This window comes from Porites lutea, chromosome 1, assembly GCF_958299795.1.
Source record: "Porites lutea chromosome 1, jaPorLute2.1, whole genome shotgun sequence".
Lineage (NCBI taxonomy): Eukaryota > Metazoa > Cnidaria > Anthozoa > Scleractinia > Poritidae > Porites > Porites lutea.
Genome location: NC_133201.1, coordinates 60,224,172 through 60,236,671, shown reverse-complemented (window position 1 = coordinate 60,236,671; position 12,500 = coordinate 60,224,172). Strand labels below are relative to the sequence as shown.

The following is a 12,500-nucleotide window of genomic DNA, read 5'->3' as shown; positions in this document are numbered from 1 at the left end:
AACGATGCACTTTATTAACGCAATTAAATTTAAAGCATCTTAATTTACGTCAATGTTAATTTATATCACACTATTTTTACATCATTGTTGTTTTACAGCTCATAGTTCCTCTATCAACGCCTCGGAGTCACTATCTGACAGTTCTTTTTTCAGAATTGAGTTCAAAATGTCTTTCGACTGGTCTTCGTATTGACCCGTTCCCTCGAGGGGATAGGTAACTTGTCTCAATACTAGGAGAGCCGGACGGCGCACCCTCACTACAACGACCCAGAAATACCCCTCCGAAAACAAAAAAGGAACGCATTTAATCGCCTCCTTTTGGTGCGAAAAAAGAAATAATCGCCCCCGGCATCCCTTCATAAAAATTCGATACAGTTTATATCGTAATATTAAGCGCCAACAATGTGTTAGTAATTTAATTGTAAGTATAAGGTTTACAATATCATATTTGTAGCGTGTACTTTAGATTGTTCAATTTCATATTTTTTATTTACTACTTATTCCTCGCGAAGCGTCGAGCGAAGAGAGTTTACGTTTATAATCTTGTCGCGCGCGGACAGCACGTGAACTGCGCGTGGCCTTAGCTAGAGTGATAAGGCACCTGTCCATCCAAAGAGGATCATGAATGTTGACTTATCTTATTTGCCCAAATGTACAAAATTTTCTTTAAAATTTTAGAAAATAAGAACCAGTTTAACATTTTAGGCTTAACAGGTTATTGTGTAGAGGGGAACTAACAGGCAAATTTTGGCCAAACCTGTTTTAAAAAACCAGGATTCGATTGGAAACTTTTTGTTTTGTGTCAATTTCTTCAAATTCAGCTCAAATAATTTTAGTTTCGTTGCAGTCTCGCTGAATTTTTCTCAAAATTTGTCAGTTACACATTTTCAAGGCTGATGAACCATCCGCACCCGGAAGAGTTAGTTACAAATCTGAGAAAAGTCCTATAACCAAAGATACATAACCACCCAACTTAATAATACAAAAATAACATAACGTTTTATTAAAATATCGAAATACTTATCCATTACGACAAAACATGTCGGAAATTTTCCAGATTGCATGAAGTACAACAACATTATTTTTATTATATCATTACTAGTGAACTTCTTTTCACCACACTACGGCAAGAAAATTGGGCTTGGGAACTGGTTACAGAAAACCTTGCCCTAAAATAATAAATGTTTTTCGTCTTCTGAACATAACGTCAAATCTTAAATGACCCTTATCTATTTATAAAATAAATTCAAGAAAATTGCCGATAAGTCGCCGATAATTTAGACATTTCACAAAACCGGTAAGTTATAAAAACACCTCTCGCAAAGGAGATTTTAGTATTCATAAATTCTTAATTTAATAGTTGTTTAAAAATAGTGAAAAATGAAAAAAACAAAAATATTCCCTCCAAACAGGCCAATTTCAATAGCTTATATTTCTCTCCCACGATTAGAGGGAAAAAGAGCAAAAATCAAACCAAACAAAACTAATTGAAAAATCGAACACTGCTTATTGACTAGGCAGGGGATGTCTTATCCGTACCGAGATAGGGAAGAAGGAACTACATTATTTAACCAAGTTGGGTTATCTGACAAATTCCCCATTATCGTTAAGGATTTCGAAAGTTTACTGCTGTCGTTAGACGCAGCACGACGGAATATTCAACTCTCCGAATAGTGCAACATTGCAGGTTGGTAAATTTTCTAATGAGTGTAGTTAAACAAAGCACTTCAAACGTTTTCTTTCTTTTTTTTAAAAAAATAAAAAAATGGCTTCAAGTCTTGCAATCCGAAGAAGCTGAGAATAAGTTTGAGGTCGTCAGCAGGCCACTAAGGACGATGGCTTGACAGCAAGCCGTCGGCTCATACTGGGTGTAAAAACTTGTGAACCTCACGAGTGACGTAAAACACAATACAGCCAAAGAAAATGATAGCTAGAAAACAAAGAAAAACTTCACGGGCTTTTACACCAAGGATGACCCAAGCCGCCCATCCTACTTTACCTACACCCAAGGGGATTGAAGGGAGTAGTAACATTTTCGTGTATTTCAATCGGGGTACAGTAAGGAATATGCACATACAATGACAAGCCTACTTTTTTACTATGTATACTACAAATTTACTCGGTTTCATAAGAACAGACTATTCTTTTGTTTTAATTAAGAATAGACATATTCAGTTATCTCCCTAAACACTTCCCTTTGACGACTGAAAAAACGTCAACGCCTTTACATTAACAGCAACAAATCTTTGTGGTCATGTAACAATCTTAGTTTACTCCGGTTACTTCTGCCAGTTTGTTAGTCCTGCCGGGAGACCTTCTGGCTGAGTTGTCTTTTAGAAAAACTAAATACGACTTAGTTAAATATCGCAAGACCGCGAGAAGAGAGATGCTCACCAGTTAAAATGCCGTATCTGCGCAATTTCTTTAACAAAGGTTTAATAAAATTTTCTTAAATGTCTAACGCCTAAATATAAATTTAATTATTAATCTCCCTCGTCATCTGACGTCATTACTTGAACTAAGGATTCCACGGCTTTGTTGACGTCTTTAGCGGTGGCAAATAAGTGACCCACAGGGTCCGTACCTGAAATGAACAAAAAACCACGCATTAAACAGGCAATCTGTGCCACAGGCACCCTTGGCCTCTGTACCACGGGTAACACTTTAAACTTGCATGGTTATACTACAAATTCAACACGGTATAACAAATATAACATGTAGTACGATATGTATATCTAGCTAAACGTACAATCAGGCACAACACGCAAGAAAAAACAGTGCGAGTGAAGTACACAACTTGCAAGTGAACCGGTGATAACAAAGCAGAAAGCATGCGCAGGTAAGTGGAATACAGAAGTTCCAAGACTTATGGGTTGTCACACAATGATGACAAGATTTGCGTAACAAACCATGTCTTACGTACCAAAGAAGAACCATGCAGTGTTAGATTCCAGTGGTTAGGACTCAGCCGACACTACACAAGAGTTAATAGGATTAGTCATTTTTCGATCTAAAACAACAAAGAACGAACTATACAGCTACTATCTTATTATAAAAAGTGGGGCTCGGTGCAACAAAGAAAATGAACGAAAATGCGTGATTTGAAAGGAGTGGCAACGAAATGCGGAAGCCTTCTGACTATTAGAATAGTTTAAAGGATAACAGAAGGCTTCCGCATTTCGTTGCCACTCCTTTCTAAAGAACTAAGATGATGGTGATATAAATGACATGGTCTCCTAAGCAGTCGTTGTTTCTGTAGTCACACGGCTGCGTAGGAGACTAGTAATTAGAGATAATGATGATAATTTTAATGGTTAAAAAAGGAACACGATTGTTCGTGTTGCTGGCCTGGGGCTTGCGACACTTGGGTATAATCGCGAAAGGCTAACTACGGAAACAGAGGATAGAAAAGGCCCCCAGATGACTTACCTTTTTGGTCGGCAGGAAAGGAAGAACTGATTTGACTCATAACCTCTTTCAAAGCAGGATCCTCACTTCCATGTCCAGAAAATCCATTAGTTGCGGAACCGGAAGCAACAGGGGCTGTTCCACCGTGTTCCGACTCGGAATCACTATCGTTGCCGCGGCTTTTGCCTGAACGGGCTGACTTCCCAGGGGGGTAGGGTGTGTCTGCACCCAGCGAACTGATCGAAGAGGACGGCGTAGTACGTTCGGAGGACTGGGCGGCACTTTTGTCTTGGCCGGGCTAGAATGAAATCAGTAGATGTTAACATGACAACGAGCTGCGAGCCAGAGTTTGCCATACTTCTTGTAAAAATGGTTTCGTGCCATTGACAGAAAACAAGACCGATGCAATGAGTAAAACAAAACATTCCAACATCACTTCAGTTACGAATAACTGTACCTGGTCAAGGAGTTGTCTAAGTCGTTGTAATTGGGCCTCTAACTGTCTATTATGATCCTCTAGGACTTGCATACGAGCCTCGAGACGACCTTTATGCTGACGTAGTAGTTTCGCTTCAGCTAAGAGTTCAGAGTCACGATTTTGTTGTCCTCCAGTTGATGCATCGCTGCTGTCCTCAGATGCAACTCCAGATTGATCTCTGATCGACTTTAGACGTTCATATTCCTCTTGAAGGTCCCTAAAACCATTTATGACACTTAACGTACTTGTCCAAAATATTTAACGTGAAAGACCTGCAGCATACCCCATTAAGCGGACACTGATATAAAGTGACCATTAGCAAGTCCCCAGTCAAACATCTGTACAAAAATCAGTTTTAAGCGGACACTGGTCCCGTGGTCCCGCGGGTGCTGCTTTGTTGATAAATGATGATTGACGTCATGACAAATAATCTACTACGCCTTACAAACTTTAAGGCTTAAAACTAAAAAATCCCTGAGTATAAGAAGGATAAATGAAAAACAAAAAGTTTAAAACTACTTTTTAAATATTCCACGACAAAATGAAAATAGATACCTTTAAGGGACTTTCAATCAGTGAAGTGATTTAAAGTAGACTTTCCTGAGTTCCTACCTATTCTCCTCCTCCAATTTAAGTAGTTCAGCCTCTAAATCTTCTTTTTCCACCGCATCTAATGCCATGACTATTTGAGTAGGACTTTTGGGCTACAGGACACAGAATCAAACTATTTCAGTCGGCAATCAGCCATTCAGTTTCACAAAACACAACACAATCTAACAAGTGTGGATGAAAAGCTAAAACCGTAAATATACAAAATTACTGGTGTGGCGAGTTTAAGTGTTCTGCATTAAGTAAACGGAGTTCGCTATGTGGACGCGACAAACGTTCGGACAGGGCACAATGGACAATGTACAGTGTGAATAAACTGTTTAAACGGTTTAGCATACACACTTCATAGTAAGTTATTATGGCACTTACCGCTATAGTAGTATCACTTTTTAGACTGTGAAGGAACAAAGAAAGAAAAAAAATGGTGTATTTAAAACTGCCAATAGAAACATGGATTTCATTAGTTATGTAAAATACAGCTTGTTTGGTAACATCTCCAATGCAAAATGTGTTTTCAAGGTACGCTACTCTGAACATCATTTTTACAGCAATGCTTTTCAAATTTAACGTTGATGATTTCAATTTTTTAAAGATTTTATCTTGTCTCCTGTCTCTGGCTATCCCACCAACACCAAATTTAGAGAAATGTATTAAAGTGCATGCCCTAAATATCGATTACTTGAGCGAAAGTTAGCGGTCAGGGCGACTGAGAAAAGTAAGGTGATAATGCAATATGTAAAACACAACTACACACAACTGATCTGGACACAAAACTGACAAAATTAGACCAATACTGTGGACCGTTCAGATATTCATCGAGCACCACAAATGAACGACAATTCACAAGGGCAATGAGGTATAAGCTAGTTAGTTGAACGCTCAGCGCAACTAACTTTGTTATAATCAAATATTTCGTAAAAGCTAAATTGCCTACGAGTTGGTCTTATTCGCAGCCGCTATAATGTGGTGTTATTTGAGTCCCCCCCAACCCCACCTCCCGCTTTCGTTATTCTGAGAAGAAACGATGTGTCACTACCCTATATAATGTCAGTCGAATGCCAGCTCCCGCCAGTCATGAAAGTGAAATAAAGCCTCCTATTAAAGTAATGTTTTCGGTCAAGTGACTGTTGTTTCAATAGCAATAGTATTTAGGATCCATCTTAACTTAGGACAGCTTGGTGAGTGCGGACACCGGTTTATACCTTTGGCAGTACTGTGCTATAAGCTGGTGCTCTTCATCTCTAAAATAGCAGAAATACCAATAAATAACTAATTATATAAACAATGTAACAAACATACATGAATATAAATATATATATGATATAAATAAACTGACGTGGCCAAACACTATGTTCCCTTTACAGATTTGAACGTGTCATGACAGGCAACACAGAGAGTCGAAGTCCATACTTTCAAGTGTTTTTATCATTATACTCATGCGTGTGGAAGGCACAGCAATATTTCAGGTTATGGTTCACTAAATCTGTTAAGTGAACGCAACAGAGAACTTATTTAAATGCTTTATACGAGAAGCAGATAATTTAGTGAGTGAGATGCTTTGATTAGTATCCAATGTACTCATGAGATGCGAAAACATGTGACAATCTAAGGGTCATTTATTGCTCAGAGATAAGAGTGCCGGTCCAACCGGTAACTGGAATCATTCCAGGACGGTCATTTTGTGTACTTCTATATTCATTTCAGTTTGTTAACCGTACGACAATATTAAATTCTTACGTTCTGAGGAAAAGAAACAATAAAAACCGAAACGTTTCCCCTGCGTGCAAAGAACGTGTGTGACTTACAAGTCGTGCGGATTGTATTTTCCACTTTCCGATTCTGCCTCTGCCAACCTTAAAGACGACAGAAAAATATATATTTATAGTTGTGAATTGTACAGGCGACGCAAAAACAAAACAAAACAACAACAACAACAACAACAAAAACAGACAATACATCCAACTGATGTCCGAGTCAAAGGAGCAAGAAAAAGTAATGCAAAATACGACTTCGCCGGAAGGGGTTTGATTTAAAAAAATATAACAAGATTCAACAACTAATACAACACCGCTATCTGACCTAAGACTCTAAACTCTAAACTGGGGAACAACTTCAGGGTAAACTGACCACTAACCTGTGAGCGAACATGCCGAGTCTGTTATGAACTTCATGGTTAACATTCTGCTGAGGTGACAGCATTGATGGGCTTCATGAAGAGAACAACACCAAACATTACACAACGAGAAAAGAAAGTTAAAAAATTACTTAAACATGAACTACACAAAATAAACCAACAATTTTCTCCTTCTCCATCCCCTTCTGTGTAGAAGAGAAAGGGCATTAAACACTTTCACGAATTAGCCTGCCGTCAAAAAATAATAATATTAAAATGCATACAAATTCGGCAAAGGGATGAATTGACATACAAACCGAGAGAGGAAAAACTTTTGCTAACCACACTCAAATGAACAAGAAAAAAAAATTCTCTTTTGCGCAGAGTAAGTCCTGAATAAAAAAATAGCTCTTTCTAAGACAAGGAGCATCATAAATCTCCTGATTCTAAATCAATAAAAAAACTTTGTCCCGTACAAAGATTAAACACATGCAAATTACAGAGGACAAAGATTACTGATACATGCAAGCCAGAAAAAGTCACTTGAATAAACGCATCAAAAAGAATAAAACTGTTGCTCATTTATCAAAAGTCAGTCAGTAGATGGAATAACCCGCATACGGAGCCAAAGGAAGCAGCAACCGTTGTTATGAGACAATACAGCCGGTGTTGGGCAGTAAGAAATTGTACTAAGTTCGACAGCATTGTCAGTTTTAGACTGCGTAGTATGTTACTCTCATTAGACGTGCGTACACCATGAGGGCACCCTCAGTTAAAAGCCCAAGGGACAAAAATCGGGGAGGAAAAACGCCCAGTGAATTCATTACTTACACATTTCAATTTGTGCTCATTGCTCAGTCTAATACTCTGCACAGTAGGAGAGTGGGAAAACATAAGAAGTTGGAAAACATTCGAATGACTTACGTCTCAAGGTTAACTCCTTCCATTACTGTCTGAATCGGTAAATAGCCAAGTTTTTTTGGCGGTTTGTTTTTGTATCGTCTTTTCTTGAACTTGTTTCTGACCATCGCGAAGAAATCAAGGACATCTTCACCAGAAGTTGTCTTCAGAAAGCAAAATACGAATACAAGATGGTTAATTGGTAACAACCCTGATCACCTCTCAGCCGTCCAAGAGAGGGAGAGAGGAGCTGGGGAGAATAAGACAAAGTAGCTAATAACTGGATAGGACCCACACAGCAGCCGGCAGAAGTCACCCGTTTCCAGTTTATAAACAGCACAAAGACACTTACCGATAAACAGTACTGATGCATTGGATGAGTGAGGCGATGCTCGTGAGAGACTCGGCCCGACCAAAAGCAACTCTAGTGACAAAACACACAGGAACAACATCATGATCCTTTCCGAGAAACAAAGAAGTGGATCTGTCTTTGTTTAAATTTTTACAACTGTGATGCCCCACGTTAATTTGTTTTTTAGATTTTTTAAAGTATAAACAGTAGAAAATGTATGCGAACCTGAATATCTGAAAGCCGAAACCGCCTGTCTTCGCTTCCGCCTAGCAAAACAACCCTTTCTGTATAGTTCACCTTACCTGGCATAAATCGTAGTTGAAGCATTTAAGACACCGGAATCTGCAATTTATGGTAAAGACATGCAACTGATTATTTATTATTCTTTACTCCTCTTTACTTCTTTTTAAAGAGAGAAAGAGAAAAAAAATACGCTTGTACGACTAACTCCCACTGTACTCACTAGTACGCAGCTTTGAAAATGTATGTTAAGTCACGGGCTATCATTGTGCAAAGAGATTATACTCTATTATCAGCAGAACGTCAACCACAGCAGAGGCAATGGAAACAAACTACAAACCTGAAGCCGACAATAGGATACTCTTTACAGATACTGCACTTAGCTTTATGTTTCACTGTTAGAAAGAATAAAAGGGACTCATGTTAATACATGTGAAAAGTAGTAAACAAACTGACAGAAATGACGGCTTGGAACAAAACCAAAATGTCTGCGGCGCTCACCAGCAAAAGCTTAGACTGCTATTGGTTCGAACGCAGTTACTAAATATTGGGCTCAAAATCAGGTATACGGATAAAATTCACAAGAATGATAGTTATAATGAAAGCCATTTTAACGTTTTTCGTTTAGCCAGCTTGACTGAAGAAGTAAGGAAGTCTACCAGCTAAGCTCGTGTGACCTACTGCAACGTTGGGGTGATTCACAAGCCGTGCTAAGCTAACGACACTTACCAGCTAAGTTAGTTTAATACCAACTGGCGACAATTATCGTATGGCAAGAAATTTTTGAAGGCGGAGATTGTGAAAGACTAGTTTTTCGTGCTGGGCATTTTTTTTTTGCGTTCAAATGAAATTGGAGTGCCTTATCAGGTAACGTTATTACTTCACCAAGTAAACATGGCGTAACAGCTAAGCTAGCGTGACTTGCCAGCTTAGCTAACGTGACCTGCACGTACATGCTAAGCTAGCATTACTTACCAGCTAAGCGAACGTTATTTACTAGCTAAGCTAGTGTGACTTGCCAGCTTAGCTAACGTGACCTGCACGTACATGCTAAGCTAGCATTACTTACCAGCTAAGCGAACGTTATTTACTAGCTAAGCTAGTGTGACTTTCCTACTAAGCAAGCATTACTCACCAGCTGAGCTAGCGTAACTTACCAGCTAAGCTAGCATTACTTACCAGCTAAGCTAGCGTGACTTACCGACAAGGCTAGTGTTACAGCTGAGCTTGCGTTACTTACAACTAAGCTAGCGCTACTTACTATTGACGGAAACCGAGAGCTCAAACTTTGTAGCTAAGCTAGCTTGACCTACCGGCTTCTGAAGCGGCCATTCTGTGGAGAGTAGGAAGCCAAACAATTGACTGAGGTTCCTCTGACAGCCACGCTATGAACTCCGCGCAGTCAATCGTTTGCTTTTCACCAGCCTGTTGAAGAATAATGAACGTAACATATCATAAGATAACATACACTCTATTACGACTCCTCTATACGGGCCTATTCTGTCGTAATATGAACGAAAAAGGGCTGATTTCCACTGTCGGGTAATTTTTCCGTGCAAAAGCATAAACCTAAAAGTTGAGCGAGGTTCAACTTTTACGTTTACGCGTGACCTGCCACACATTGCCTCTATTTAATTACGCGCGAAAAATTGACGTGCGCAAGCACCTTATGGAGTGACAATGACGTGGAACTAAGGACAACTGATTCGTTTTATTCTGTGCCAGTCGATTGAGAAGCACCATCTTGGTCTAACAGTAAAACAGAACTGAACCCCGTTCATATGGACACTGAAGCGGCAATACAGGTCAGGTCCCGCATATAAAGCGGGTCATGTCATTAACGTCAAAGACACGTTTTATTAGAACAAAATACTAATGAAGAAATAACAGAGGACAATTTAACATCCCTAACCTTCACAAAGCTATCATTCCGCTGACTGCATCCACGAAAACACTAACAAATCACTCATTTCAACATTACTTCAACAAAAAACCGTTCTTTATGACTCGCTTGATTCCAAAATACAGTCACCTCTCGCCTTGGGGATGCCACGCTATAACGGACACCCCAATAATACGGGCAACAACTGAATCTCAGGCAAAAATAAGTTGTAGACATTTGATTGAAATAAACTCCCGCTATTACGGACTCTCGCAAATAAGGACACTGACTCGAGGTCCTACAGTGTCCGCTGTGAAGGATGAAATTGACGTCTACAGTTCATTCTATCTGGTGCACTGTAGCGCCGCCGGGAACATCGGCATGCATGCTGTCCACTTAAGGTTTTCTTTTCCCTTAAAAAGGAAAGGTCTATTAAAGTACACAGTTGACAATGTGTCCGCATTGGCGAGGTTGACTTTCTAGGAGATTCTGTTCATTGGGCAAGAAATAAGTGCCCGTTGTCCGCATTAAAAAAGGTGTGCGTATTAAAAGAGTGTTGAATTTAAGGAGAAAAGAAAACTGTCCGTAAAAATGAGGAGTCCGTATTGAGCAGGGCTCGACTGCAATTCACCAATGGCTTTCTTGTATGAAGAAAAGGAAGTACGAGAGCTGCCGACAGTTGAACAGCCTCCCGGCAGAACCAAGGAAAATCTGTTTTTCTCTCTGCCTAATCGTTTTAAACTTAAGAAATGGACACAGGACACTGGCCTAATAAAAAATGAACTTAAATACCATGTTGGTTATTTAAAAATAGAAACGACAAGTACAGTGTCTGTTTCTACATTTTACGTATATTAGTCACACTAACACAAGAGGAATTTTCCTACCTTTGAGAAACAGCTCCGAACACTCGGCTCAATGTTACTACCACCAAAAGACGCGATCTCTCCAAGTTGACGAGGAATCTAAAAAAGAACACAATTACATTTTGCATCAGCCAAAAACAACAACTAAGAAAGGCATGAAACTGCTTTTATCAAGTCCTTGATGCTTTGCTTTGTTTTAGAGTTTCTAACTTACCTGCAGCGAATCGTGTAACAGAAGTCCAAGTTTTTTGTGATCCATGACGCCATTTCCGTCCGCAACCAGCCGGAACATATCTGCAGGGAAAAACGATCTCTAAGAAATAGGAGGAATTTCTTACCCAAAGCTGGTCTTCATATGACTTTACATCGCAGAGGAAACTAATTAGTCTGCGTAGGGAAAGAAAGGCAAACCGACATACATTTATATTTGTCTTCCAAATGAGCCCGCGACATCGTAACAAGACCAATTTTGAATGATAGTACACGGATCTTTCCAACTCGTCCACTATCATAAACATTGAGCAGCCAGTTAAGGGTCAGGTCCACACAGAATTCACTGCTGATCATTGAGCTGTCTGCAGGGATCTCGATGTTATCGTATACAGTAGAGAGAACCTTCACCATTTCTGGAACTCCGATCAGAGCCTCGTTAGCAGCGTTTTTAAGATTGTGCTGGTCCAAGGAGGAAAGGATGTTGGTCAGCGTTACAAGATCAACTGAAAAACACAATACAAATAAAAGGTACAATGTAAGCCTGTTACTTAATTCAAATGGGGTTGGTCAACGTTACTAGAAGTAGCATGAAAAATAAAATAGTTTACAAATAACACTCACAATGCTGGAATGACAGAGTAACTTGCCCTTTCAGGCTTCTGCTTTTAAACCTCCCCACAAAAAGCTACACAAAACTCTTACCTATAGCGGTCAGACGTGTCCAAGCCAGTCCGCAGAAATTCAAAATAAAGTAAAAAATTGGTAATCTTTGTGGTCACAGTATTAAAGAAGACAACTGGAGAAATGTACTGGAGCGAAAAAAAAAAAAAAAAAAAAAAAATACACCACAAATTACGCAAACTTACGGCTGGAAGCCCTCTGGATACATCGCAGCTTCATCGCTGTTCTGTAGGCGCTGTACTTGATGTTATTTAGTTCGGCTAGAAAAGGAGATTACAGGATTATAAACTATTTACGTTGACTTCAAAACTATACATAAGATCAGTTCTAGCACGGTCGACGTACCGATTTGATGATAAAGTTCCGTCATCTTCGGGTGGTCCCACTGCGTTGTTTCTGTCTTATGGCTGAAATGGAATTGAAACAATATTAGCACGCCCCAAACCTTCATCACAGAGTGGCCTGAGTCAGTGTTTCGTTCAGATCACGAGTATTATGACTGTTACAACTATGTTTTAACCTATTGAGATCAGCAGTTTTATGTGTAAGAGGCTCCAGAACAATTAAACATGAGTTGGACACCGATTTTAGCGGGGCAGAAATCGCAAATGTGATTGGAAAGATAAAGTAGACACGTTTCAAGCATTGTTTTGAACATTTTTCTCTCTTTTTTAACCCAAGCCTAAGGATTTTAATTCTATTTACATTTTTATCAATGATTTTGCGATGACCTTTATCTTATGCTTATAAAGGGTCGA

The 12,500-nt window shown here is 39.3% G+C and overlaps 1 protein-coding gene across 7 annotated transcripts in view; it reads right to left on the bottom strand.

The window, feature by feature from the left end:
* Window positions 1-1,760: 1,760 nt before the first annotated feature.
* The window catches only part of LOC140923942 (dystrophin-like), a 72,949-nt gene continuing 62,209 nt past the window's right edge, over window positions 1,761-12,500 (bottom strand). For 4 of the 7 annotated variants that reach the window (XM_073373959.1, XM_073373985.1, XM_073373980.1 and 1 more), the window contains 18 exons: window positions 12,088-12,149; window positions 11,928-12,002; window positions 11,268-11,564; window positions 11,063-11,142; window positions 10,870-10,947; window positions 9,414-9,525; window positions 8,441-8,495; window positions 8,163-8,202; window positions 7,861-7,932; window positions 7,533-7,672; window positions 6,630-6,701; window positions 6,301-6,348; window positions 5,698-5,736; window positions 4,865-4,889; window positions 4,499-4,590; window positions 3,866-4,103; window positions 3,430-3,706; window positions 1,761-2,584 (listed from right to left, as the gene is read on the bottom strand). In XM_073373959.1, coding sequence (XP_073230060.1) covers window positions 2,484-2,584; window positions 3,430-3,706; window positions 3,866-4,103; window positions 4,499-4,590; window positions 4,865-4,889; window positions 5,698-5,736; window positions 6,301-6,348; window positions 6,630-6,701; window positions 7,533-7,672; window positions 7,861-7,932; window positions 8,163-8,202; window positions 8,441-8,495; window positions 9,414-9,525; window positions 10,870-10,947; window positions 11,063-11,142; window positions 11,268-11,564; window positions 11,928-12,002; window positions 12,088-12,149 — 1,903 coding nt within the window. In that variant the 3' untranslated portion in view covers window positions 1,761-2,483. Of the gene's footprint in view, window positions 2,585-2,923; window positions 2,975-3,429; window positions 3,707-3,865; window positions 4,104-4,498; window positions 4,591-4,864; window positions 4,890-5,697; window positions 5,737-6,300; window positions 6,349-6,629; window positions 6,702-7,532; window positions 7,673-7,860; window positions 7,933-8,162; window positions 8,203-8,440; window positions 8,496-9,413; window positions 9,526-10,869; window positions 10,948-11,062; window positions 11,143-11,267; window positions 11,565-11,927; window positions 12,003-12,087; window positions 12,150-12,500 lie in introns of all 7 variants that reach the window. The other 3 variants (XM_073373974.1, XM_073373966.1, XM_073373969.1) reach the window with 3 other exon arrangements.